Source organism: Trachinotus anak, unplaced genomic scaffold (assembly GCF_046630095.1).
Source record: "Trachinotus anak isolate AG129_WGS33_773 ecotype Australia unplaced genomic scaffold, CSIRO_AGI_Tana_v1 ptg000006l, whole genome shotgun sequence".
NCBI classification, from domain to species: Eukaryota; Metazoa; Chordata; class Actinopteri; order Carangiformes; family Carangidae; genus Trachinotus; species Trachinotus anak.
The window spans coordinates 1,658,578-1,686,563 of NW_027273857.1; the positions used below are offsets into that span (position 1 = coordinate 1,658,578).

The 27,986-nt window shown below is 46.3% G+C and overlaps 2 protein-coding genes and 1 long non-coding RNA gene across 11 annotated transcripts; 2 read left to right on the top strand and 1 right to left on the bottom strand.

Moving 5' to 3' along the window:
* The first annotated feature begins 871 nt into the window (after nucleotides 1–871).
* Nucleotides 872–11,252, top strand: LOC139622401 (indian hedgehog B protein-like). Its single transcript, XM_071479709.1, has 3 exons — nucleotides 872–2,247; nucleotides 5,654–5,915; nucleotides 9,544–11,252. The coding sequence occupies exons 1-3, from the start codon at nucleotides 1,948–1,950 to the stop codon at nucleotides 10,239–10,241; spliced, it is 1,260 nt and encodes a 419-aa protein (XP_071335810.1). The 5' UTR covers nucleotides 872–1,947; the 3' UTR covers nucleotides 10,242–11,252.
* On the bottom strand, nucleotides 8,430–13,562 carry LOC139622416 (uncharacterized). Its single transcript, XR_011691241.1, has 3 exons — nucleotides 13,423–13,562; nucleotides 9,521–10,389; nucleotides 8,430–9,173 (listed from the first exon to the last, which is right to left on the bottom strand). It is a non-coding gene; the product is annotated as an uncharacterized lncRNA (long non-coding RNA).
* bin1b (bridging integrator 1b) lies at nucleotides 11,453–27,315 on the top strand. 9 transcript variants are annotated; one of them, XM_071479699.1, is made up of 16 exons: nucleotides 11,475–12,036; nucleotides 18,172–18,252; nucleotides 18,498–18,552; nucleotides 18,884–18,978; nucleotides 19,786–19,881; nucleotides 20,161–20,268; nucleotides 20,683–20,775; nucleotides 21,659–21,744; nucleotides 21,874–21,949; nucleotides 22,061–22,116; nucleotides 22,317–22,361; nucleotides 23,101–23,143; nucleotides 23,479–23,631; nucleotides 25,395–25,448; nucleotides 25,534–25,635; nucleotides 25,980–27,315. In XM_071479699.1, exons 1-16 carry the CDS (start codon nucleotides 11,956–11,958, stop codon nucleotides 26,079–26,081), a joined length of 1,326 nt encoding a protein of 441 aa, XP_071335800.1. In that variant the 5' UTR covers nucleotides 11,475–11,955; the 3' UTR covers nucleotides 26,082–27,315. The 9 variants fall into 9 exon arrangements, with proteins under 9 accessions (XP_071335801.1, XP_071335803.1, XP_071335800.1 ...); XM_071479703.1 differs by lacking the exon at nucleotides 11,475–12,036 and adding an exon at nucleotides 13,518–13,676; XM_071479705.1 differs by lacking the exon at nucleotides 11,475–12,036 and adding an exon at nucleotides 17,591–17,776.
* The last annotated feature ends 671 nt before the right edge of the window (nucleotides 27,316–27,986 follow it).

Consider the following 27,986-nt stretch of genomic DNA (forward strand, 5'->3'; position numbering starts at 1 on the left):
AATGCTATTGAAGTCGGTGTTTGTCTGCACGGCTCTGAAGGATTTCAAGTGTTTCTGTGTGGTTTCATTTTAACGGGAAATGCATCAGGTACACGAGAAGATATTGGTGTATTATTTGTCACTTTTCCATTGCAGTTCCTGGTAACTCCACCCCTAATAATGAGGTCCCATATAGTATAAAGGTAGATGTCCATATGACTTTTGATTATAAAGCAGGTCTAGATTCTATAGTTTATTTTTTAATTTTATTTTACATTTTATCTGTTTGTCCCAAAATCTGGTGAAAGGAAACAACAGAAACTTATTATGGGCCCCTGAAAACCCTTGTAAAGACCCCCTGGCAGTTCTCAGACCCCAGTTTGGCCTCCTGTGATGGAGGGTATGACATCAGCAGAGGGCTCGCTGGGCTCGGCGGCTGGGTGTTGGGTAACCTGTGCGGGGACAGAGCTCGGCACAGACCGTCAACCATGAACATCTTCAACAACAAAAACAGAGCAGCTGTAGGTCACTTCAGGGCCCATGTTATTGTCTGGGTCCGTGTTTAGTAACCTGTGGTCAGATGTTCACATCCAGTTATTTTCAGCATCTCCAGTTAGTGGTTGTCAATGTGGATAAAACATCCCATCACAGTATGTGGATGTGACACAGATGGATGGACCTTTTACACCAAACATCCCAGAATCTAAGAGCACAGGTTCTCACGAGGATTTATTTGGGATTTTCTCCTTATTTCTTGTGATAAAGTATCAAACTCGTACTGTGATAAATTTATTTAAATCTTTAAATCAACGTAATTCTTCACACTACTGCAAAAATAGATGATGTAAACTGTCACAAATCAGCTATAAACCTATAAACATATTTCTGCCTCTCAGGTGAATATCATCAGATTGTGGAAGGGGGTTCTGGGAAATGTAGGAAATGACAAAAAAGAGTCACCAGCTGAGATTGAAAAGCAGGTTCAAGGAACGTGGTATATTTCAGTACTTCACCACAAAATAATACTGGTTGATTTTTCTCTTGAGGTTGTGGGTTTTCCAAATTGGGGTCCGGGGCCCTTACGGTGGTCCTTGAGGGTTTTTCTTGGAGGTCCCCAGCAGAGTGAGGGTAACTTTGATGTCACTGTATATCCTGTGCAGGATGAGAGGACGGATAAAGGTGAGGGGTCATGGTCAGAGGCGTGCGTCCTCACTCACAGCACAGACTGTTAGTTCCCTCTGGAGCGGGTCTAAAATCTTACAGGGGGGGGTGAGAAGGTTTTGCAGGTTTTGCAGGTCGCACCTGCGTCTTGACTTGAAGCCCGGGGTCCAAAGGGCAGCCCGGACAGTCTCTGGGCTGAAGCCACAGCTGACAGTAAACAGATGAAGGCGGCCGCGGGGCCTGCGCCCCCCCGGTGGGAGGAGAGGACGGAGCAGAGGGCAGGTCCAGCAGGGCGCGGCACCTCATCTGTACTGTAGTAGGATCTCTTCCATTTCCATTTCTGCCGACAGCCCTGCGCCACAGCGACGCATTGAGACAAACCCGAGAGGCAGAAACCGCTGCGGGGACACCCTCTGACCGCCGAGCCCAGCCGGCGCAGCCAGCCTACGCACTGCGCGCCTCCGTGTCTGTCTGAAGCGCGTTTCTCACAGCTCCGACACAGAGAGGCCGCTTTGAACCTGCCTGCCAAGATAAACTCACCTCGCCTATTTATGCCCCTGCCTCTGCGTGCACTCGGGGCAGCAGCAGAGGACAGGTTCAGGTCTCTCCAGCTCGTCTCCAGCGGCGCACTGGCCACTTTTACGCGCCGGGAATGGCGACTTTTGGGGACTCGGGGATGAGTCCTGCTCCGTTACGTCCACTCTAAAATTATCAAGGGGAGCCCACGCAAGGGGTCACATCTAAAGAAATAAAGCGGTGACATTTAGGCCACCCGCCGGGGGAGTGACACACCGGGCCCGGGGCGGAATGCTGCTCCCGACGCTGGTGACGTGCCTCGCCGGGTGCGCCTTTCTCCTCTCGCCGGTCAGCGAGGGCTGTGGACCGGGCCGAGGTTATGGCAAGAGGCGGTCACCGAGGAAGCTTGTGCCGCTCGCCTACAAGCAGTTCAGCCCCAACGTGGCCGAGAAGACGTTAGGGGCCAGCGGGAGGTACGAAGGGAAAATAACCCGGAACTCTGAGCGCTTCAAGGAGCTCACTCCCAACTACAACCCCGACATCATCTTCAAGGATGAGGAGAACACAGGTGCAGACCGCATGATGACACAGGTAACACCCCCGGCTACCCTAGTGCCTTTTAGCCTGGGCCCCTCGGCTCAGAAACCCTCTGCTGCGGAGGTATTTCAGCGCTTTACCTGCTGCACTTTGCCCAGTCTTTAAACGCGTGGACACTTATCTTTCTCGTGTTGACTCAAGGTTCGTCACGGCAGAAAAAATTACTCCTGTCAGACAAAACGCGCTTTTCAGAGCAATTCTCCAAAAATCTGTTTCAAGCTGAATCGTTTTAACGCTGTCTCAGGGGAACATGTGACGTTTTGCCCACTTTCTCCAAACTGTCACCTGATTTGACGCGCAGGAGCAGCTTTGGCTCTCTCTGAAATAAAACCAGTTTTAAGATGGACATTTCTTGCAGTGCTGCTCCTCTTTGGAAACGCAGATGGTCACAAAGCCTCTGTGTTCCGTCAGCTCTGCGGAGCGGCTGCAGCTGAGTGACCGGTTTGAATCTCAGCTCCGCTCCTCTGCGCCACAGCAGCTTCAGAGGTTCACTGCGGGCAGTTCGTGCGTAAAAGAGGGCAACCCCGCGTCTAAAAATGTCTGGAAAAGCGGTCGCTCTTAATTAAAACACTATGTCCTCTGTTTCACGTCATGTTTTTGGGTGGAAAAACAGCCAAAAGTCGTATTTAGTTAGAGCCCGGGTCAAGCGTGTGCTGATGTTTACCGTTGTCGTTTTTAGCCCGACTGCCCAGAGTTAACAGTCGCCTTTTGGACTGTCAAACATTTTTACGACACCGTCACTGATGTGGCCCTGGGTGGAATTTATTTGACTCCCAATTTCCCCAGGAATAAAGTATTTATATCTGGCTCCTGTGGCCGCGGGCTTCCTCCCCGGGCTGCGTTTATGTCCACGGACCCACGTGTGGAGTGAAAGCGCGCCGCCGCGGCTCCGTGAACGCGGGAGAGATGGAGCCTTCCCGAGGTTCAGGCTCTGATTTCTCCCTCCAGTTGTCACATTATCCAGAAAGCGCAGGGAAAGCAGGAGGCATCACAGCAGCTCTTGAACCTGTCCATGGGAGGAGGAGTGCGCTCCTCTGGTCTCCTCCGTCGCTCCAAGCCGCAGGAGACAGCCTCCTGTTTGTCTGTTGCTGTTTCGTGTTACTTTTTTGTTTGTTTTCTCAGGGCACATGTGCAAAAATAGCCCGCTTCACTTGTGTCAAGCCTTAATTATACAGATTTTTTTGCCTCTTTAGTTTTTATTCGCTTTTCCCGGGCGCTGCCGCCGCAAACAGCCGCGGCCGTTCAGGGTCTTTCTCCACATTTAACTCGGCCTTTTAATGAATTCATATTTCTGTCAAAACAGCTGCAACGAAAAGCAAAAGGTTCAAGGTTAAGTTATTTATACCCGACAATAATCTGGCATAAAGGTTTGCTGCACAAAGGCGCATCACTCGCTTTCAGCAAATCGCGGCTCTAAAATAATAAAAGTGACTCGTCGCTGTGGAACCAGGCGCACTTTGTCCCCATCTGAGGAAAACAAGCCTGCGGGCCGCTCACAGGGGCCGCTCACAGGGGCCATCTGCACAGGGGCCGCTCACAGGGGCCGTCTGCACAGGGGCCGCTCACAGGGGCCGCTCACAGGGGCCATCTGCACAGGGGCCGCTCACAGGGGCCGTCTGCACAGGGGCCGCTCACAGGGGCCGCTCACAGGGGCCATCTGCACAGGGGCCGCTCACAGGGGCCGTCTGCACAGGGGCCGCTCACAGAGGCCGTCTGCACAGGGGCCGCTCACAGGGGCCGCTCACAGAGGCCGTCTGCACAGGGGCCGCTCACAGGGGCCGTCTGCACAGGGGCCGCTCACAGGGGCCGCCCACAGGGGCCATCTGCACAGGGGCCGTCTGCACAGGGGCCGCTCACAGGGGCCGTCTGCAGCAGGGAGTGTGCACAGGCGCGTGTTGTCGGCCTGCGGTTTGGTGCACACCCCGCTCCTGCAGAAGCCCGCGATCCGCGCACCTTGAAGGGAAAACCAACAAAATCTCTGATTTATGAAGTCCAGCTCGTTGCTCTGACCGCAGAGAGAAAACATCAGACGTTAAAATCCACACTGAACACTGTGAAAAGGCATCTGTGGCCACCGAGCCACCGAGCTATTCTTATCACAGCCAACATGGAAAAAGACATTTATAGGGTTTAATCCCAGTTTTCGGCCTCAACAGGGAGAGATTCAGGAAACGCTGCATCACTGAGACATGCATTCAGAGTCTGACCCGCACCTACACAAGCTGCATTTAATAAGTCTGGAGCTGGCTCCTCTCAGCTCCTTCTGGGCTGCTGATAAACCCCCCATCCTCCAGGCTGAGTCCACATCAGAGCAGCTACAGACTCCACAGCTTTTAGATTGTGACCTTTAACTGACCAGAGTGTCACAGTTTAGACTTTTTAAAGTTTGCCCTCCAACAGCTGCTGGCTGTGATGTTCATGCCCACAGCTCCCATTGGACCAGCTGGCTCCTGAACATCTGGCTCATCTGTCCCAGGGGTGTTGAAACCCGGGACCAGGTCTGACCACGAAAGACTCGTACCTTCAAGTTCTGCTCCAACAACATCTTGAATTTACAGCTGTTATGTCTCTTAACTCATCATCCCGCCAGATTATCATCATATCGTGATATTTACCTGTACCTGTTCAGACCAGGTGTATCTGAAAGGTCACCTGAGATACTGACGCCCCCGCCCCCCCCAGCACCCTGATGCACCCTGGGTGTGGATCAGGTAAACGGGGCAGACCGGGGGATTTATTTGCGTCAGCCGGAGCAGGAGGGAGTTGAACGAGTCCCTCAATGGGCCCTCTCACCTTCTGTTTGCTCACCCTGACCAGACTCCAGGTTTAGAGGGACGCTGAGGACCTCTTGTTCATGTAGCTGCCACCCCCGTCACCCCCACCACCACCACCACCCTGTAACCTCACAGTCCCCCCTTCACCCCCTCAACTCCCCTCTATCCCCAACATAGCCTCTTGGCTCCCCTCGCTCACCACAGAGAGCAAACATCAGGCCGAGCTGGGACAGCAGGGGTGCATTGTGGGAAAGCTGAAGCCACAGACAAGGGGGAGAGGGGTGACCGGGCTGATGGGGGTGACGGGGGTTTGGTGAAGTGGATGGATGCAGGCAGAATGGGTCTTTGTGAAGAGCCAGAGTCCATCAGTTTCTGAACTGGTTGTAAAGTGGAGGCTGTGGGTGCGGCAGCAGAGGGCGGGGCCTTAACTCCGACATCGTCATAAAGTTCAAACAAACAGCAGAAAAAAGTTCAAGGGTCATGTCTGCAGGCTCTGAGCGTAAAAACAAGACACGAAGAAGAAGAGGAAGAAGAAAAGCTGGCAGCTTCTTTTCTTCTTCTTCTTCTTTTAAAGCTGCTCATCAAAATATAAAGTCAGAATAAAGTCACTGTCTCCTCTGCCGCAGCGCTGCAAAGACAAGCTCAACTCTCTGGCCATCTCGGTGATGAACCTCTGGCCCGGGGTCCGGCTGCGGGTCACCGAGGGCTGGGACGAGGACGGCCACCACTCAGAGGAGTCGCTGCACTACGAGGGCCGGGCGGTGGACATCACCACCTCGGACCGGGACAGGAACAAGTACGCCATGCTGGCCCGGCTGGCAGTGGAGGCCGGATTCGACTGGGTCTACTATGAGTCCAAAGCCCACATCCACTGCAGCGTCAAGTCAGGTGAGAGACCCAGTGCAGATCACATGATAGGAGTGTTTTTAAAGGGTTCTTTAAAAAAACACAACCTCCTCAGAGACGTGGAGCGTGACAGTAGTTGTGTGAAGTAGCTGTTGGAGCACTGAGGCCTTTAAGAGCTGGGTCTCCTGAGGATAGACCCTGACAGGATGTTCATCTGCTGGTGAAAAGAGAACAAACACACCTTCTCTCTGAGTGTGTGTGGACCAGGTCTGAAGCGGTCTCTGCTGCTTCCAGGAGAAGACCTCCACCTCACAGGCTGAGCTGGACTCTGAGCCCTCACCTCTCTCATCGTCCATCGGTCAGAGAAGCACTGAATTCATTTTGTGCCGTGATCAAAGCGACAGGAGTTCGACAGCAGCTTCTAACAGGAACTGCTTCTGCTGCCTTTTTCCTTCCCTCCTCTCCTCTGTCCTTCATCACTAACTCTCCTCTTGCTTGCATCTTAATTAAGTGGCCAGCTCTTATATTTTCCCTCTTCTTCCTCCTCTCTCATCATCCTCACCCCATGTTTCCTCAGGTTCTGCAAATCTCAAATTTAGCTTCTCTGAGCTGTTTGTGGCTTTGTTGCTTTCCTCACACAGACACAGGCTCATCTGTGCGTCAGACGACCTCAGGTCTGGTGATTTCAGAAGATCAGGACAATAACGCCTGTTTACCCACGGTTCCTAACGTATAAACAAACTTTATGGCCGCAAATGGTTGAGCAAACGCAGAGAGGATCAGTGTGTAAGACCTGACACTTAGCAAATGAAAGATGTTTGCTGTGGGGCTTCAGCAGGAGGTTTGCCATCGTCCTTGTCTGTTAGGGAAAGAAAAGCGTCTGTGTGATGTTGGCAGAGGGAAGAAGATCGAAGCAACCTCCTTGGTAGAGTTAGTGCACTGTTCCTGTGAGGTCCCTCGTGGCTTAGATGAGCTGTGGTAGTTTGTTAAAGCAGACTCAGCTTCAGTTTCACTTTCTGCTGGAGTTCAAGTTAACATTAAAACACTGAATTAAGTGTAAGTTGTGAAGTGAGGATGCTTCCAAAAATAAATCCACAAAGAGTTTTTATTTATCGGTGAACTTCATCCAGAAAAGGGTTCCTCAGGTAGTGAGCAGGTCGTCGTTGCCGGACTCCTTGAGATCAGACACTGATCTGACGTCTGCACAGAGCAGCAGGAAGGAACCCGAGGAGGCGGCTCACTTGTCGGTGAGGACGGTGGCTCTCAGGTGGAGGGAGGCGGTGTAGTCGGAGCTGGTGATGTGGTCCCTCCACAGTCTCCTCCTGGACCTGGAGTTTACAGAGGTCTTTAACACCCTGCTGAGGTCTGACCACGTCCAGATTTGGTCCACATCGGTTTCCCCTGATCCAGACAAGATGCACAGACACTAGATGGCACGTACTCAGCATGTGGACTGCTCATAGCAACACGCAGTGTGTATTGGGGAAAATGTGCAGTTAGCATGAAAAGTAACACAACTGTGTCATCCCAGTGTGGACACACAGATGTGCTGAAAGTCACACACTCTTGTTACAAATGAATCAGAGCTGAAACACCCACGTAAACACCCCCTGACACATTTTACACTGAGTGGTAATGAGATTTTCCTTCTTTTTCCCTCTGTCTTTCTTCTTTTTCCTACTTTTTCTCTCTTTTCCCTTCCTGTGTCTTCTCCTCCTCTCTCCTTCCCTCCCAGATCGGGTTGCGAGGGCCCAGTCCTTGACTTGATCAGAAGGGCAACCAATCAAGTTGGTATTTTTTTCAAATTTTTGATTTCTCCTTTTTTCTCCTGTTTTTCTTCGAAATTCCTCAAAACAAGACAAAGAAAAGAAAAGAAATCATGAAGATAAATCCACCCAGCTGAGGAAAAGTTGTAACTGATGGGCTCTCCGACAACAAATCCCCCAAATCCTTCTTAAAGGCACTGAAAGGGGGGCAGCTGGACTGTAATCAGCAAGAGGGAAGAACCACTAGGGGGCAGCAGAGCACCGGCACCCTGTGGGTGAAGGACTGGACTGAAAAACAGGGGGAGACATGAGACAAGGAGCAAACAGGGATTAATAATCACCACATTTCACCTCAGACTTCTGCTGCTTCACATCCACAGGATGAGAAATATTACTGTGGTCAAACCAGGAACAGAGTTAGGAAGGTAATATCTTCAGTTTTTCACTAATACTGTCAGAGGAAAGTCACTTTTTTATTTTAAAATCAAACTGTTTGTGACTCTTTCTGTTAGATCTCACTCATGATGATTTAAAGTCTCAAACCCGGGAGGTTTCATGAGATGTTTTATGTCCTGATCAGCCTTTCAGAGGATCTATTTTTATTTATTTTTCCTATTTCAAATGGAGTTTATTTTGTAGATTATTTCCAGTCCAGGGTGCCATTATGTGGTTAGACGTAACCAAGTTCAGAGACGACTCCAGGACATAAATATACAGCCAAAATAAGAACCAAAGATTGATCAAAAAAGGGACATTTCATCCTCACACTGGTGGTTTCAGGTGACTGAAAGTTCAATAACAGGTTTAAGTTTGTGATCCGTTGGTGTGAGTTGACATATTTATTGAAAAATCTGTGTGCATTTTATTTTGTTGCTAATTTGTTCTGGGTTTTAAATAAAATCGATTGTGTTGTATGAAACGAACAGAGCCTGGTAATCTAACACCACAACAGGAAGTTTAAAGTGTCGTTAACATTATGACAAGTGTAAAAGGGCTGTGGAAGATAACACTGTTGTCACGAGCTGGTCACAAGTTGGATTTAATTACAAGCATCTGATTCATTTTCTCAAATTAAATAATCTGAGATTAATTGTTAGGAATTCAGAATCATGACATGACAGAGACACTGATGAGAAAATTATGATATAACTCAAAATACAGACTTAATAAACACAATTATTCCACCATTTTAATATATCTTGATAAAATGTCAACTTAAGCTTCCTATTGGGATCTGTTGAAAATATATTTTTTTAATGTAAATATATAAAAATATGATAATTACAATAGATAAATAAAAAAAAAACCTGGGACATGTTTTGAACGTCTGACCTGGACTCAGGTGTGGGTCTGTCAGATGATTAACCTGCTGGCTGAATTTCCTGCTCTGCTCCTTCCTCCTTCACCTGACTTATCTTATCAGCTGGCCTCGGCTTTCCCGCCTTCCCCAAATATTTATCCCCAGATAGTCTTCAGACTGTCCTCAAGTGTCACTTTCAAGTGCCTGGACGCATTGTCACCAACACAATCCTGCCTGGACACACACACACACACACACACACACACACACACACACACAGTCATTATTCAGAGCTGCAAACAGGAGCTTTTATCTGGCAGCTCAGTTATTGTTCTTTTATGTCCCGTAAAGAAGAAAGTCAATATTTAGCTAAAGGGAGTTGGAAAGATTTATGATGTGCTCGTGCTCTTTTCTACAGAAGCTCGTTCCTGCCAAAAAAAGACATGTTTATAATAATAATAATAATAACAAAATAAAAAATCTATTTAAATAGGCTCTGTTTTTATTTTTCTGATCTCTGTATTGTATTTTTCTTCCTGCCTGAGCCTCTGAGCTTGAAGAATGAAGACTCCTCCTCTAACCTCCCTGTCTCTCTGTCTTTCAGACCACTCAGTGGCGGCCAAGTCTGGAGGTTGTTTCCCTGGGGGGGCTTTGGTCACAGTGGAGGGCAGCGGTCAGAAGCCCATCGGCGACCTGCGGCCCGGAGAACGAGTCCTGGCCTCGACGGGCAGTGACGGCAGCGGTGAGCTGGTTTACAGCCAAGTCCTGACCTTCCTGGACCGTGACCCCGTGACCCGAAAACTCTTTTACACCCTGCAGACAGAATCCGGGGCACAGCTCTCTCTCACTGCTGCACACCTGATATTTGTGTCTGAGGGGAACTGCTCAGGGGGGGCGGTGCCGGCCCATGGCGCCCTCAGGACTGTGTACGCCAGTGACGCCCGGCCAGGACAATGTGTGCTGGTGTCGGAGGGTAAACCGGGACAGAGGCACAGAGAGGGGCATCTGTCTCGGATCACCCGGGTCAGCCTGAGGGAGAGGAGGGGGGCATTTGCACCGCTGACCCAGCAGGGGACGGTGGTGGTGGACAGGGTGGTGGCGTCCTGCTACGCCGTGGTGGACCAGCACTCCCTGGCTCACTGGGCCTTCTCCCCGCTGAGGCTGATGCACAGCTGGACTGGTACCACCGGACACCACAGTGATGGGATCCACTGGTACTCTCAGCTTTTACACTGGCTGGGGAGGATGCTGCTGGACTCAGGACGCCTCCATCCACTGGGCGTGGCCCAGGACGACAGGTGAGGGAGGACAAAAGGTAAAAACTGACAGAAAGGAACCTGCTCCCCTCAACTTGTGATGGACACGGACCCCAAACACAAGCCTGTCGGGCTGGACAGGACCGTGATGGACTACCTGACAGGATGGAAGACGTTTGGGCTCCTGCTGAGGCCTGATGGGGAAAAGAGGGAGAAAGACACTGTGAAGTGACACAGGTGGATTCAGAGAGAGAATATAAGAGCACTGAGAGTCAGAATGACCTCAAAAAAGTTCACAAACACAGATGTTTCAAAGACTTTGTATCCTGAAAACACTCTGAAACAATAATCCTCTAATTAATCCTTCATTTACACCATGAACCATACATTTTAATCTAAATATGAGTAGTTTGGTACGGGAGCCAGAGATCCTCTAATTTGTCCATTAATTTAAAAAACTAAACACATCAAAACACCTTAATTTGAAATTGGCTTTTAAGTGGTGTGTGATTTCCCCCTTAATTTACATATTAATTATCAATTTAACCCTTAATCTAAGCAGAAAACCCATTTAAAACCCTTAATATATTCAATCTGTGAATTAATTTACCCTTAATCTGGGTAAACATTCAAAACACCTCAATTCAAATTTCATTCACTTTCACCTGAATATGAACCAAAATTAAATTTATGAAATATATTTTAAATTCATGTGTGAATTAAGGGGAAAGTCACTGGCCAATTTAAAGGTGTTTTACTTCCTAAAGCCCTTAAACCTTGCCCTTAATCCATCATTGATATTATAATGTATATTAAAAACCAACTGATGTAACTGTAAAGTAAAGAAATGAAGGGATTTAGTGTGATAGTGTCCACAGGGTGGTTGTGCTCTTTGTAAATAGGTTGTTTTACTGCTTTAATACAGAGATTGTAGATTAATGATAGAGTGTATTTAAGTGTTATTTGTTTACAGAAAATCCAGTAATGTTTATGAAGTTATTATGGGTGAAGAGATATTAAAAAGATTTATTTTTGACATTAAATTATATGGAAATGAGCTGCGTGTCGCTTCGTTCTTCCGCCTGACTGATCTGAAGGGGGCGTGGCTCACCTGTTGACACCTGAGCGCACCTTTACTGACATCTACCGGCCTCCTGTTCACCAAGCAGGAGCCCCCTGCTTCATGTCTTTCACTCTGTATCTGCAGCTGGTGAATGTGCCTCTGTGGGCTGGGGGGGGGGGGGGGGGGGGGGCAGTACTGATTTAGCCCTCACATCTGACTGGAAACAGCTCTGTGCGCATAAATAAAGCCGTGTGTAAAGACAGCAGCGCCTGGTGCATGTGTGCAACAGTTGTCTGCTAATAATACCGGCCCGCTGCGCCTTTAAGAGGATGAGGAGGAAACACAATATCTCTGCATGTCCAGCTCAAGTCTCCATCAACTAACAGCAAGAGCCGAGAGCTGCATCCGACCCGCTGCTCTCCTCACCACACTCCACCTGCTGTTTGTTGGTTTTCTCTTTTCTTTTCTTGTGTTTTCTTTTGTCACGTCACACATAACCCGGATTAAATTACGCATTGCGCCTTTAAGAAGCTGTCACCGGGATTAGAGTTACGCGCAACGAGCCAAGTCTCCCTCCGGAGGGGTTTTACGCACCGTGGGTATCCAGAGGAGGCTCTCCCTCAGCGACATCTCTCCCCCTCTCTCCTCTTCCTCGCTGGTCCCGACACGAACCGGGGAGCCCTCCACACCCTGCGCCATGGCCGAGATAGGGAAAGGGGTCACCGCCGGGAAACTGGCCATCAACGTCCAGAAGAGGCTGACCAGGGCGCAGGAGAAGGTGAGCGGTGCACTGCAGGCTCCAGGGACACGGTGTCCCGCTGCTCTGTGTAACCGGACCCCCGTGCCTGTCACCCTCAGACACCGCTTCATTCACCGCTTAACGTTGGTGTCAATGTACACCAACGTACTAATTCATATATATCAAGGTATCTAAAGGCAGCAAGACCCCTGGAGTCAAGAGTCTGTCAGTGCCTTTGGAAAATCACAAGTTTACAGCTTTAAAGCTTCAAAACGCACAGGAAACCATTAATACCACCTTACAACCATTAATACCACCTTAAATTATATACCATAATATACAAATGTACTTTCAAACAGCACAGCTTTCCTGGCGGTTTGTAACATGCACTATTATGAGGTGGGTAAAAATAACTAAAAACTAGAAGCTAATAATAGGAGCATTCATGAACTTATAATTTTGATATAAAGGCTTTAATTTTCCCATCATGGTTCGACTCCTGGTATTTCAACCCTTCTCAGTGAGAAGTCTGTGGTTTCAACCTGCTGTGTAAATGAAGGGAAAGTAGCTCATGCTCCATTGCTTCATTTCTTACATTTCTAATTTAGGATTCTGCACATTTTACACTTTAAAGACTTTAACCCTCCAACGACTCTTTAATGTGCTCACCTCATATCCACCCCTTCATTTCCACTTAGTCCAGGGGTGCTTTTTGTGGTATTGGTAAAGTTAAGGGGATTTTACCCCTTTAGGTAACAGGTTAAATGAATAATTAGAGCATTTAATGTGATAAAGTGGTGTTTAGTTTGTGTCCTTTCAAAGTAAAAGAGCTTCTGTTCCCACACTGATTACTGTGATTCCTGAGGTGATTAAACTGTGATATTTGTTATTTCACTGTGTGTAGAGATTTGCTCAGAGGCTCAACACACTGCTGAAGTGTCCTTGAGCAAGGCAGCTGCAGGGCTGATGCTTCCCACTGGAGGGGGGCGATGTAAACAGTTTACACTTGTTATTATATTAAAACCAGATATGAATGAGTCATGGTGCAGCTTCACCTGTTTGTCTCTCTGTCTGTCCCTGTCCTCAGCGTCCAGCCCTCTGAGTTATTATTGTCCTAATCACTGTTGTTGCTTAAGCCTGCTGAGGTTTTACCCTCTAATCACCTCAGTGCGACACCAGGAGGAGATTTACACTTTAAACCAGCCTGTTTGTGTCTGTGCTGCACACACTTCACTGCTTTATCCCCAAACCTCCAACGGCCTCTCTCTTAAAGTTAGATTTTCTTCAAACAAATATGAATAAAATATGCCACTGCTTGCTAGGGTTTGGAACTGTTCGGCATTATTGGGATAAATGTTTGTTTCTCTTGCAGACGTACAGTCAGGTGTGAATTAGCTTCTCTTAGCTTAGCTTAGCTTAGCTTACCTCACAGGGGCCTTCTGTGAGCTTTCTCTGCCACCAAACGTGGCTACCTGTCGGAACCAGGTGGAGCTGACTGTCGATGGACAACAGCTTTTTACTACTAATAATAATAAGAGGTTATAATTATAATAAGTTTTCAGGGCAGGTTGGAAGCTACAGTTAGCCGCTAACAGAAAGTGACACGACGGGCCGGAGCTAGCTGGTTAGCATGCTATCTCCGGGGCTAGCTGGTTAGCATGCTAACTTCAGTGCTGCTGGTGAGTAAATGACTGAAATTTGATGCTGAGCCCACAACGTTTCTTCTATACAGCTGCTAATGCTAACGTTAGCTATGTAGCAGTCACAAAACCTACAAATATCTCATTTAAATCAAGAGGAAGATGCAGAAATACACATCACTGATTCACTGTTTACAACAGAAATATTAGCTGCTGGGACTATTTCTTGAGGAATATCAGTGTATCCATCCGCGCAGCATCTCCAGCTTTTGCACAGGTTATTCACGGACAGGTTTTGGTTTCAGTCTCTATAAAGACACGGTGACACCAAACCTGGCAACCAGCATCCAGAGGATTCATCTACTTCAGCCAGTCTAGGTCCCTGTGTCCATCTCCAGTGTGAGAGGGGTCTCTGTGCTGAGGTGGGGAGTGAGGGCGCTGCACTGCTGTGTTGCACATCTGGATTTTATGCAGGACACTGAGCAAAACCAGGATCTTGACCTTAAGTGTTTTAGATGGTTAACCTCCACCTGTTTGATAGTCATCTCTTTGTAGGAAGAAAGCAGTTTTGTTTTTTTTAGGATCATTTTACAGACAGAAATGAATTGATGTGATTTTTGCAGTGAAGGACTTCCTCTGTGCTGGTCTGTCCTCCTGCTGTTAGTCTGCAGAGCCCGATCAATCATTTCAGGAGCGCTCAAATGGACTTTAAATAGCAGCTGCTGCCGCTGTAACTCACTGCTGAACGTTCTCAGACCTGCTGGGACGTGAAATGTGTATTCACTATATAGAGAAGTTAGACTGAGATCAGGAGGATTCCCACAGGAAGATGTGGAAAATCTGTCAACCAGGAAAGAAGAACATGTCTATCGTATAAAGTGCAGCTCATTTTTGAAAGAAACCCTGGTTTGGCATTAAAAGCCATGTATGTGGAAATTTTGAAGGTTATTATGACATAAAGAGCAGTTTACATCAGCTAGTTCTGATATTTTAGACCAAATCTGATACAAAAACTGTCAAATGTAGTCTGAAATTAAAGTAACATTACATGGGTTTAGTATTTTCCACCAGAATTTACATTTCAGGGAAGTGTAGGGAGATAAGATTTTGTGAAATCTTGTGGGAATTTGAAGTTTCTTATCTTCTTATCTGGAAGACGTGTTTTGGAGCCAGTGTGACAAACTGGCGATACTGAGGCGTTCAGGTTGGAGAGCTGGTAGCGTAGAGGAAGGTCAGAGTATCATCTTCCCTCTGAAGGCCGGTGGAGGTGGAGGAGGGGAGCGCCGGCTTCAGCTGTCTGTCTGCTGGCACGCTGCCCTCCACCCCTCACCTCGCTCAACTCCACACTCACTCGCCCTTTACTCTCCCGCCTCCGTCCTGTTCAGTGAAGAGAAGGCTCAGAACGATAAAATGAGATGAAGCTGTTTTTAATTCGAGCATCAGCACTGAACACGATCATGTTTGTTAACCTGTGAGCTGAGGGTTTGACTATTCTCATCATATTATTACTTTTTGTAGTAAAATTACAACTTTATTCTTATATTTGTTATGTGCTGTTTCTTATTAGAGGCAACATTTAAAAAATTCCACCAGTGTTCCCTCTTTTAGCTCAGTGTTTGGTCTCCACCAGCTCCGGAGGAAGCTGCTAATGCTCCACTATGTCCACCAGCTGCTCTGACTGGTCTCTAGAAAACAGTGCAAACTTTCTTTTAACAGTTTTTTCTCTGAAACCAGCTGAAAACGACTTAATGAGAGCGATGAGCGACTGGAAGACTCTGCAGAGCTGCACGTTCAGCTCAGGTGATGAGCAGCACCTGTCACATTACACTGTCATTTGATCCATTGTTACATAAAAATAGTGCAGCTTTAAAGGTTGTTAACCTGCAACTGTCGTGTGTTTTATCAGAGGAGCGAGTACTCTGCACTCAGACCATCAGATTTATTTTCTGTGGGATCTTTGTCAATCGATCGATCAGCTGATCGTTTTAATGAATCACCACTGTTTCAGATTAACGTGATGCCACTCGTGTTGTTGTTTCTCAACACATTGAGGAGTTGTGTTGAGAAGGCTGCTGACCTGTTGCAGTAATCTGATTACTTTTGCCAGTAACGAGCAGAGTCACAGATTCAGTTTCAGATGAATGAATGAGTAAATCGATGACATTTGTGAGCTCAGGCTGACAGAGGTTCATATTTCACTGTAAAATATAATTTGATTCAGACCAGCTGACACAATAATCCCGAGCCTCCTCTGGGTGTCACCGTGGTCGGAACGTCAGCTGTGCTGCAGAGCATGCTGGGAAGATTTCCCTCAGAGGAACCCAGATGAGTGTGGTGGTGATGAAGGAGGAGGAGGAGGAGGAGGAGGTGGTGCCATTTAGAAAGCAGCCAGAGACCCGGTGTGGTGCTGGGAGTCAAAGAGGCAGGACCCCATGACACTAACCTCCCCCTCTCAGCACCCAAAGGTCTCACCCCACCTTTCATTAGCACGATTTTAACCAACACATCTCATTATTCTCAACTAAAATTAACTAAAAATGTAACTTTACAATAATGAAATAGTTGATTCCTCTTGTCTTGAGTTTCCAGAGGAACATGTGGAGCATGTTTTCACTGTGTGCAGAGAGGAGATGAATATGTTGAGCGGTTTCAGCCTTAGTCACAAGAACCTAATAAATAAATGATTCAACCTAATAAATTCTACAAGTGTGTAAAATTACGTGTCTTAAAAAAGATTAAAATGCAAAAAACCATAAAGAAAGGAGATGTTTCCAGAAGCCTCCACATTATTATTATTATTAAAATTATTATTATAAAATAATGTCAGTAACTCAACACTATAATACGCAGGACTTTATAATATGTGAAAACCTTCTCAAAATATCTATTTGCCTGAATCACGTCTCAAAAAAAGATGAGATATTTTTACCGCTCTCTAAGACGAGTAACTCGAACCCAAAGTTATCAAACCTCGAAGTTGCCCTGCTTGGCCTGAGCACCTGTCCCTCCCGCCCTCGCTGGACTCCCAGCATGCCTCACTGCTGTGGGCAGGGCTCAGATATGTGTGTGTGTAGGGAGGGTGTACCTATCTATAGCCCCACCTTCCCTCCCCCAGGCCTCCTTCTCATCACTCTTAATACCCCACAAACTGCCCGTGTGTGTATTTTTGGCGGTTGAAATTAAACACCGGCAGCTACGGGCTTTTGTTAACACACACACACACACACACACACACACACACACACACACGACTACAGTGGTCCACTATTCCACACACTGTTCCATTGTACCTGGATTTACAGTATAAATAACACATATCGACACAGACTGTGTTCACTCAGTGGTGCCTTTACACAAGTACTGCAGCTTTGAAGTACTTGTACTTTACTTGAGTATTTCTATGAACTGCCACTATATAGACCACTTGTTTGCACTGTGTTTATTATACAGCTATAGATACTGGTTACTTTTTGGATTAAGATACAAACGATTTGTTTCATTTAAATCCTCCCTCTTCCTGTCCCATCAATCATCTGACGACCCCTCAGATTTATCTGGGGACCCTGTGGAGGGGACCGACCCCCAGGTTGGGAACATAAAGTTGTTAAAGCAGCTGTAAACTGCTTCAGTATTAACAGTCAGTAATTATTAGATATATATATTTTTACTTTTACCTGGTAAAACGTGTAGTGGACTTGGTTGATGTGTTTCCTTTGAGAGCTATAAACAGACTCAGTGTGTGGACGCTCACTGAGCAGGTGTGTGTGTGTGCGCTGCAGCAGTGGGGAAGTCCCCTCCGCCGTGTTGATGGTGGTTTGTGTATCCGTCACAGGATTAGGGTGGCAGGTGGTGGAGGCGGTGGAGGCTCGTCCATGTGCTCGCGGTCAGTCATCTGATCAGATTAGTCACCGGTGACCTTGTTCAACTAACAACCACGAAACCAACTTCATGATTTCTGCTCTGTCTCTCATCAGTTAGTGGAGCCGACGCCGTGGAGTCAGTGAGATAAAGTTTGTACAGGTGTAACGACTGATGTCAGTGAAGCATCATGGGAGAATGAAAGTGATGAGATGGTGATCATTTTATACCTGTTCACACAGAGTGGAAGCAGCAGGACATAAAAACCAGCAGAGGCTGATGTAAGTGTCACGTCTCCTCAGTGAAATAAATACATGAAATATTATAAGAATATTAAAATAAAAAAAGTTGCTGGCTACATTTTGTTCTAATAAAACTCTTATTTTGACAGAGCAACATTTTTCCTATCATGACTGCTTTACATGTGTCAGCAGGTCACTGAGGCTTTGACCTTTGACCTCTATATTGTGACACACACACACACACACACACACACACAGCTGGTGTTCACTGCAGACACAGGGGAGACACATGGCTTTGACAGGCGGCCTGAAAATAGACCGATCATGCCTCCAGTTACAGATCTGAACAAAGGAGCTGGAGTGAAATCAGAGCAGACGGATTTAAAAGATCAAAATCCGACTGATGTTGTGCTTTTGTCTCGTCTCTTCTGCAGGTCCTGCAGAAGCTCGGCAAAGCAGATGAGACCCGAGACGCTGCCTTCGAGGAGATGGTGGCCAACTTCAACAAGCAGATGGTCAGGAGCCGATTTCCACCTTCACTTTTCTTTTTGATTTTTTATTTGAGACTTAAACTGTTTTTTTATCAGCAGATTCAGGACGTGATGCTTGTTTCTGATGCAGCATTTTTGAGAAGTCAGAAAGTGTCAAATCTGTCTCTGAAGCTTTAATCTGTTGTTCTAGCTCCCAGTCCTCCACCTCCATTTAATCCATCCTGTTCATTCACCCTTTAACTGTGATTTTCTTTTCTTTGCTCTTTCAGGCTGAAGGCACCAAACTGCAGAAAGACCTGAAAGCCTACGTGACGGCAGTGAAGAGTGAGTGTGTGTTTGGATTCACGTCACTTCCACGCTCCCACTACACAGTACAGCAGTCTGTTGCAGCAGCCGTTTGTCATTAATTACTTAATGAAGTGCACTGTGATTAAAGCACTGATGCAGAAAGTGACGTTTCATGTGGTGCAGCATTTAAATCCTGTGGGATTTTCTAAAACATACACACTGTGTTTGTTTAATCGGCTGATTCCAGTATTTTTAATATGTAGAGATATTTTTGTTTACCTGCACAAATAAATCTGTCTCTGCAGGGAAGCAGAAATATATATGCAAATGAATTTGTGTGTTGTTGTGTTGCCTGTTTGTGTTTCAGCTCTGCATGATGCGTCGCGGCGGCTGCAGGACTGTCTGGCCGACATGTACGAACCCGAATGGTTCGGGAAAGAGGAGATGGACACGCTGGTAGAGGTGAGACCAGGAAGCAGAGTTTACTCTCAGCTGGTCTCTGAGCCTTCAAATTGTAGGAAATCAAGGAAATTATTTTTCACATTTGAACACAGGCACTTCTGTCATGAGTCCTAAATTTCAGACAGATCCCGATGCATCCTTCCTGTTCACGTTCACCTCAAACAGCCTGAGGAAACTTCACTGTCGTCTCGTTCTGTGTCTGTTCCTTCTTTTTCTACCTGCTAACACTTTGTTTTTCTTAACTGCACGCGTCTCTCCTTCCCCCTGAAGGAGATGATAGAGAAGGAGATGGACAATAACTTGGAGGTAAAGTGTAGGAAGCTTCCAGTGTATCCTACCAACCAGGGCGGGTTTTTTAATCAGTGACACACGTTTCCACAGCAGCAGCTTTGTGGAGAGACTCTGAAGTTTGTGGGAAACACTGGTTCAGCTCTGTGGTAGAGGAAGTAGACATGTTCAGTTTGGTTTTAGAGCAGACTTTAATATTCTCTGTGGAGCTGTGGTATAGATGGTAGAGATGTTTTCACATTGCTGGACTGTAAACATGACTGTCCTGGCCTTAGAAGCTCTGAGCATCAGGTGATTCACAGAGAAAATGCAGAAACAAGAGCTGGATTTGAGCTGTTGTGAGCAGATAGTTTGATGTCAGCAGGAGATTTGAGGACTGTAGCAGGTGCATGTTGGAGGCTACACAAGCAAACACCAGGAGAAACAGTCGTTCAGTGCAGCAGTGTGAAAATCCAGTGTAAAGTGGTTGTAGTGGTGAACCAGTGGGTTTCTAAGTGGTGTTGTTGGGTTGTGTTTCAGGACACAGACACCCTGTGGTTAGACTACCACCAGAACATCACCGACAAATCCCTGGGCTGCATGGACACATACCTGACTCAGTTCCCTGACATCAAGGTCTGTATGTTTCTGTTCTGAACTAGAATGTGTGTTTGTATTGAATAATATTGAAGAAAAGGCTTTTATTCTGAAAAATCAGGATAACAGGATAAGGCTGCTGTTCTTTGATTTACTGTCGTCAGTGTGTTTGTGTGTCTGTGCTCCACTACACCAAGTGTGGCACTAAACTTGGGGACTATTTTCTGTGGCGGATGAAACGCTCTTTTGGTGCCAGGCTGGTGTGTGTGTGTGTGTGTGAGGTGATGTTAAAGCGCTCTGACCTGGGCTCTGCTGCAGGCTCGTATAGCGAAGCGCGACAGGAAGATGGTGGACTTTGACAGCGCCCGGCATCACTTCTCCTCCCTACAGAAAGGAAAGAAGAAGGACGAGGCCAAGATCGCCAAGGTGACCACGAGTGTGTCTGTGTGTGTGTGTGTGTGTGTGTGTGTGTGTGTGTGTCCTTTATTTTGTAATCTAATTACCTGTTTGTTTGTGGTGCTTTTACTGAAATTCAAAGGAATAGTTCTGAGCTTTTTTTAGACTTAAGGTGGTATTGGTTATTACTGATGCATGAATGAGTCATACCACCTTAACCTGCAGTTTGCTGATTGACTCTTGTCTGTATTAATTAAAACCCTCACAAAGTAAATGCTCATTAACATTTTTGCGTTTGTCTTGAATTGTTCTTGTTTGCTTTTTGTCTTTCCCTCTCTCTCGTCTGTTCCACCACTTCTACCTTTTCTGTCCACCTCTCTCTCTCTCTCTCTCTCTCTCTCTCTCTCTCTCTCTCTCTCCCTCTTGCATGGTGTGTGTGGGTAGCCAGCAGCCCTGTTGGAGATGGCGGCTCCCAGCTGGGCTCAGGGTTTGATATCAGCCCACCAGGTGGCTCAGACTAACCTCTCCTACAACCAGGTGAAACTCTGGATCATGGCTGACCCCCCCCCCCCACCCCAAAACTGTTCACCTGGTCCCCCGCAGGCTCTCTACACATGATCAGCATTGTGGCGTTAACGAGCAAAGAACCTGACAATCAAAGGGTTTAGAGGTAGAAACCCCAGACGACCACCGTCTCAAGATCAGGGGATCCAAATCCTCCCGAGCTCATCCTCACGACCCACAGCAGTGTCTCCTGAAATATCGCCCCCACAGCCGCAGGCGTATTGACCTAGGTTGTCATGGATACAATAACAAACACGCAGGCTGCCCTGAGCGCATCATACCTACCTCCGTCACCACGGATACTATAATAACGGTCATGTCTTGGTTAGGTTTAGGAAAAGATGGTGATTTGGGTTAAAATAAGAAGCTCCTCAACACCAGACGATCTTTGTTGTCATGGTTATTACTGTAACCATGACAACAAAGATGGATAACAGAAACATAAACTGCTACTTACAGATGGGAATCGAACACCGCTCTCCTGCGTCATATTCCACGTGGACTTTTCCCTTTGCTCCGATCATAGATGTCGCTTGGCAACAAAACCTAACGATGAGTCATAATAACCTGCTGCACAGACGACCTCTGAGGACGGCTGATCATGTGCAGAGAGCCTCGGTGTGATCTGATCCCCAGTCAGTGTTGTTGTGTCTCAGCTACCTGTATGTGTTCGACAGAAACAGCCTTTGTTGTCATGTGACGGCCTCGCGGCGTTCACATGCGTAGTGATTGAACCCTGTTTGTGTTTGTCTGCACGAGCCTGTGTCAACTGTCTTAAACCACGTGGACTACAGACACTCAGTAGATGAATATTCACTGTGTGTGTGTGTGTGTGTGTGTGTGTGTGTGTGTGCAGGCGGAGGAGGATCTGGGCCGAGCTCAGAAGATTTTTGAGGAGCTGAACGTGGAGTTACAAGACGAGCTTCCAGCACTGTGGGACAGGTGAGACACTTTTTATTTTAAACTCTACAAAATCTTTACTGACGACTTGTTCCAAATATTTAAAAATGTGTGTGTGTGTGTGTGTGTGTGTGTGTGTGTGTGTGTGTGTGTGTGTGTGTGTGTGTGCAGTCGTGTTGGCGTCTATGTTAACACATTCCAGAGCCTGGCAGGTCATCAGGAGAAGTTCCACAAAGAAATGAGCAAGGTGAGTCAAACACTGTGATTGATCACACTGTTAGAAGTGATTGATTGATCATTTGATTGATGGGTGATATTTATCTGCTCTGTGTGTGTGTGTGTGTGTGTGTCTCCTCAGCTCAGTCAGAACCTGAACGACATCATGACCAAACTGGAGGAGCAGCGGCAGCTCAAGTAAGTCAACACACACACAGTTGTAAGGTTAAAACCATGGAAGGATTATAAGACAACGAGCCCCTGGGACCCAGAAATCCTGGGGCCCCTGGGCCTGTCCCTGTTCAGTAATGCTTCCATGGTTCAAACACTTCAGATTTAAACTATTCAACGTGTAAAACAAATGAGAGTAACATCCCTCACGCCGCCCCCTGCTGCAGAAAAGGTGGCACTGCAGCAGCTACGACAGGAGACGGAGCGAAGAGGTAAAATGTGCTGCTGCTTGCTGCTCGGTGGCTGAGCCTGTTTTTCACTTTGCTTCTTTTTTAACCTGAAACATGAGATTATTGTTGGTTTTTGTCAATTTAAACCAGAACGTTTATTTTAGCTGTGATTGGTTTCTGTGAGAATATAAAATCTAATGATGGTATAAAAGACTTTTCCTGCATGATATGAATCCAAGACATACCTTCATAAACCCTTCAAAATAAGAGTATTTATCCAGGAACTGCAGCTGAGTAAAATACCATGACAATGTTAAAAGTAATGTTTAAGAATAAAGTCATAATAAAAAAAAAAACCTGTGTTGAGGAACAAGCTGTGATTTTACAAGAAAGTCAAATTTGACAAAAATCACAATATTTCAAGACTAAAAATCAGAAATAAAAACATAATTTGTCCTGATGTCCTGTGACTTTGTTAAATGATGCCTTTTGTCTGTTTTGTGAGAACAAATCATGTTCAGGTTTTTGAGGCTGTAAGTGTTTGTGTTGAGGTGACACGTCCTGTCCGCTCCCTGCTTTTACACCTGACAGTAAATCTCTGGATGAGCTGTGTGTCTGCATGTTTGGCTCTGAGTGATGTCGGCCACGTTTCACCTGCTGAGAAACAGCTGAGAGCAGCACGTGTGATGAGTTTGAGGCATCTTTTATCTGCTGTCTCTTCTCTCTCTTCTGTTACTTCAACCTCGTTTTTCCTCATTTTCTCTCTTTTTCTTTCCCTCAGTGACGAAGCCAACCACAGTGAATCAGCCAGCTCAGCACCAAAGGTAAAAAACACCAAATAACACACTGACTTCCTGATTATGTGCCTTTGAGAGCGACTGTATTTTATACTGGAATCATCTCTACAGTTTTCTGACAGTGAAAGAAACAGAAACACAATGTCAGCACTAAATTGTGTTAAGTTATATCTTGTTTAAGGTTTCAGGAGCAAACAAGTGTCATCAGGAGAAAAGTTCAAACACTTAAAGGTTTATAATAAAAAAAACTCTTCATCCATCATGTTGTGTGTACTAATGTGTCTCTGTCTGCCTCACTGCTCTGCATGTGTGCACGTGTGTGTGTGTTGTGTGGTTTCGCTTTAACCCTCTTGGTGGTGCAGAGGCCCGGGCCTCCTCCCAGTCGGCCTCCCCCCAGACTGACGCCGTCTCCGGACCAGAGGCAGCAGCAGCAGCAGCAGCACGGCGGCGTGTTCGAGGACCAGGCCTCAGAGCCTGACGCTAACACAGACTCCACGACCACGATGACACAGCAGGTCAGACCGACTGACCCCCTCCACATACAGGTCTCTGAGGTGGACTCAGACATATGTATAAGTATATGAAGGTCAGGAAGACTAGCTGACGACATGAGTCTGAGCAGGATCAGAGCAGGGGAGTGGAGCCCGGATTGTCCAGTTGTGCTGAACGTGACTCTTCACGGCTACAGAAATCATTTGCCCAGATAGTAACCCTGCTGTGTGTGTGTGTGTGTGTGTGTGTGTGTGTGTGGAGCAGTGTGAGCCCTGGTCAGGGGTGAACCTGCTGGACTGGGATGTGGAGGTGGTACAGCCCGTCACAGTTCCAGCTCCCAAGGTGGGTGTGTGTTGTCAGAGGTGGAGGGTCAGAGGCTGTTTCCATGCAGAGTATCGGACGGTTTATTACAGACGTTAGTGAGACACTGAAGGCAGCACAAGATCTTTTCAATCTGACTGATTTTAGGCCAGAAAAAGACTCATTAATTTACACTTTTAGTGTCTTGGTCTGCTGTAAACACAGCCCGCGTTGTCTAGGGCGGAGGAGTGTGTGTGTGTGTGTGTATGTGTGTGTGTGTGTGTGTGTGTGGCTTTGTACCTGCATGCCCATTCAGCCACACTTTACACTTGCATGTTTGTTTTGCTTGACACTTATTGGCTGATCAGATTTATCGATGATGGTGATCGATAAAAGGATCCTGACAGGCAGCCGAGTTTCAGCCTTTTTCTTTGGTTCCACTTACAAACATAAAATAAAATAAATGTGAGAAAATAGAAAATACAATCAAGGAGACTTTAAGAGGAGGATTCTGCACACAAACACAAAATGCTGCGATGCATTATTGTTAATCGTAGGTCGGGACTCACCGACACAGATCCACCACCATGACGCTCTGATCCACCCACAGAGGTGATAAGTTAATGAGCCGTCAAGTCTCTCAGTCTCTCAGTTTGAAGCCTGAACACACAGTGACACACAGTCTGAGTGTTTGATGTGGGTAAAGATGATGATGGAAGCTCACTCGTTGTCTTGTCTCTTACTGCTGCACGGAAGGCGCCATCATGGGACTCATGGGTAAGCACGGGTTCATCTGAGCTGAAAACCACAGCTGCTCTTCCTTCTATATTTTCCAAATTCATGGGCTGTGAAGTAAACTGCGTCTTTCCTCCGGCCTCACCGTCCCCTGCACAACCCCGGTCGTCACCTTTATTATCCACTCTCTTGTATCCACTCCCTACAATATGTCTACCTACCCTCCCTCGTCCTTCCAAACCCACCACAACGCTCCACAACCCCTGACCTCACAGCAAGAACAATCCGCCCCAGAGCAGGAACCCCAGGATGAAGACCTCCAGTATCCACAAGAAGCTGAGGGTGGCTGGGATTACAGCGAAAGCACCGCCCAGAGCTACACCCAGCCTGACTGGGACGATGCAGAGACGGCTGAAGGTCAGGAAAGCTGGAACGAGGACGGAGGCTACGCCGCAGAGACGTACACCGAGCCCAGCTGGGATGACGATGGCGCCAATGTGGAACAGGGTGGCTGGGGCGATGATGAAGAGGCCCAGGTAGAGTTGGGTGGAGAGGGGCGTAGGTGGAACCTCAGTGGGGTCTTGAAATGACCACGGTCCAGAATCCCTCGCATTCTGGTGAACGTCAGGAAAACCTCATCTTCTCTTCTCTTTTTAATCCTTCAGATTTTCTTCATCAGATCTTTTCACCACATCAACCTTTTCTTTCTTCTTTAATAATAAACCTGGATTCTGATTATTTGTTGGTACAGAGTTCGGTGACCAATGGCTCCGATGGCGACCTCCCCCCAGGATTCCTCTACAAGGTGAGACTCCGTCAGTTTGGTTTTAAAACAACATGTGTGTGTTATTGAGTTCATATTCAATCAAACCTTTATTTCCTGACTCCAGGTAAAAGCGATACACGACTACACCGCCACCGACGGCGACGAGCTGGAGCTGAAGATGGGAGATGTTGTTCTGGTTTTGGCCTTTGACAACCCAGATGAACAGGTCAGTGGCAGTTTAACCTTTCCATGTCTATTTGTCTCTTTTATATTTACACTTCTTTTACCTTTTACCTTTACCTTATGACTTCAGTCACATGTGAACCAGTCAGTATCCTACTGAGTCTTCAGCACAGATCACGACCTGATCTGAAGTCTGCGTTTGAAATATAAGAAAAAAAGAAAATTTCCTTTCGTTTTGAATATTTACCGCGACTGAAATTTACCGTCCAACTTGAGAAAGCACGTCGGGGTGTGTAACCTTTATTTAAACTTAAGCATCAGTCGTGTTGTCGTGTGGCGTTTTAAGGCTTTGCAGTGAACTTCGGTTTGCATTGTGTCTCTCTGCAGGATGACGGCTGGCTCATGGGCTTGCAGGAGTCTCAGTGGTCGCAGAAGAAAGATATTTCAGCCAAAGGTGTTTTCCCTGAAAACTTTACCCAGAAGATTTGAAGTTCGGGTTCTGCTCTCTTCTCCGCCCCGGACTCCTCAGATGATTATCTGAGTCATTAAATATCTGTCTACACAGCAAAATGTTTTGGAACAGCATGGTTAGAAACGTGCACTGAAATACAGGGACATCTTTGTGGCTATGACACCAGATGATTTGTTTGTGCAGTTAAAATCGGTGTCAGTGTTTACTCATCACTGACTCAGATTTATGCAAAACAAATTCAACAAGTGTCAAAGTTAAAGGATGATAGATGCACAATTATCTAAAATGTTTGAGATGTTAAATTAAACGACACATATTAAATCTATTCATTTGTCTTTTTCTTTTCTTCTTTTTCCTAAATTATGTATATTTTGCTGAACTCAAATCAAACACAAAACCGTGTGTGAGCAATATTCAAAGAGGAGAAATACGTCATGGATGTACTGTATGAATGTCAAAGTATTTATGTTGTGTTTTGTCAACAGTTTTTGAAAAATGAACTTTTCACAGTTCCTTGCATGAAGCATTTGATTGTATTGTCATTTACTCTGTAACACAACAAACACTGTGACACCAGGTTGGTCGTGATTGTTAAAAAATGCAGGTGTCCTGGACTAGAGCCCTGGAGAACACCAGATATCCACAGTATGTGCGCAGGGCTTCGCCTTGCTTTGTCAGAATCTATTACAGTTTCCTGGGCTTGTAGGATTGTCAAAGGGAACAGTAGTTTTTCATTTCTTTTATTGGCCATTTTGAGGACATGTCTTGGTGTGTGGCTTCAATTTTCTAAAGCGCATATGGTTTTATTTTGATTTTTGAATCATTTGTTTATTGAGGCATGAATGCAAAACATTATCAAACTCAGCTGCTGATGAATCTTCAGTCACCACTGTTTCTGACTTTTTACCATTGATTTAGACACAGGACTCTGACACAGGAGATGTGTGTTATCTAACTCTTTAAATATTTTTCTTTGACTCTTTTGACTCTGGATCTCTGAGCTGTCCAGTCCAGCGGGGACTATCTGACTGGACCTGAGTCTTTCCCAGGAGAAACCAGGTCTAGACTGCGTACTACAGCTACATGAGGCTAAACCATTAAAATGTAAACCCTTTGGTTCTGAATGATGGGCTTGTCTTATAAAGTGGTTCAAACCAAATCTCCTGCAGAAATCAAAGTCATGTGGAACATGTGGTAACTAATGCACCATCTGTTGGATCAAATCAGTCATTAAAGATGAATGAAACAACATGTGCAGTGTCTTTATTACTGTACTTTATTATGTTAAAGTCACATCTTCCCTCTCAAAGTAAAACAGCAGTTACATTGATTGATTTGCCTGTGTGCAGTGTATTTATTAAAATTAAAATATTTGTGAACTTCCTGACAGTGAGAAGATGCACGTACACACTGCAGTTACTTTATACAGCAGCAGGTGGTGCTGTGGTCTGGATTCAGCTCCGTTAACAGGAGGTTTGTTCAGTTCAGTCCATTGATCAGATTTACTGGTTATAATAAACACAGGCGGTGCTGAATTATTAAATCATGTCGTAGAAATCTGGGAAAACTTTTAGGAAACAGCCTGCTTTATAAAAAAATGAGCTGTGTTAAATTTAACTCAGTGTTAATGACATTTATATTATATAATGAACTGGACCCAGGCTTCTGGCTGCAAATCTACATTGTTGCTGACATTTTGAGCTTCATACCAGCAGCAGCACTATGACCTCCAGTGTCTCTATAACAACAGGACACCCAATCATGTGGAAAACACAACAGAGCAGCAGGGGTGGGGCGATGGGGCGATGGGGGGGGGGCGCTTCCTCTGCTGCAACAATGGATCAAACAGCAGAAAGGGAACAGGACAAGAACCAAAGAGACTGAACTGAAACTAACCACAGACTTTTTGGTTCTGAGCCTCA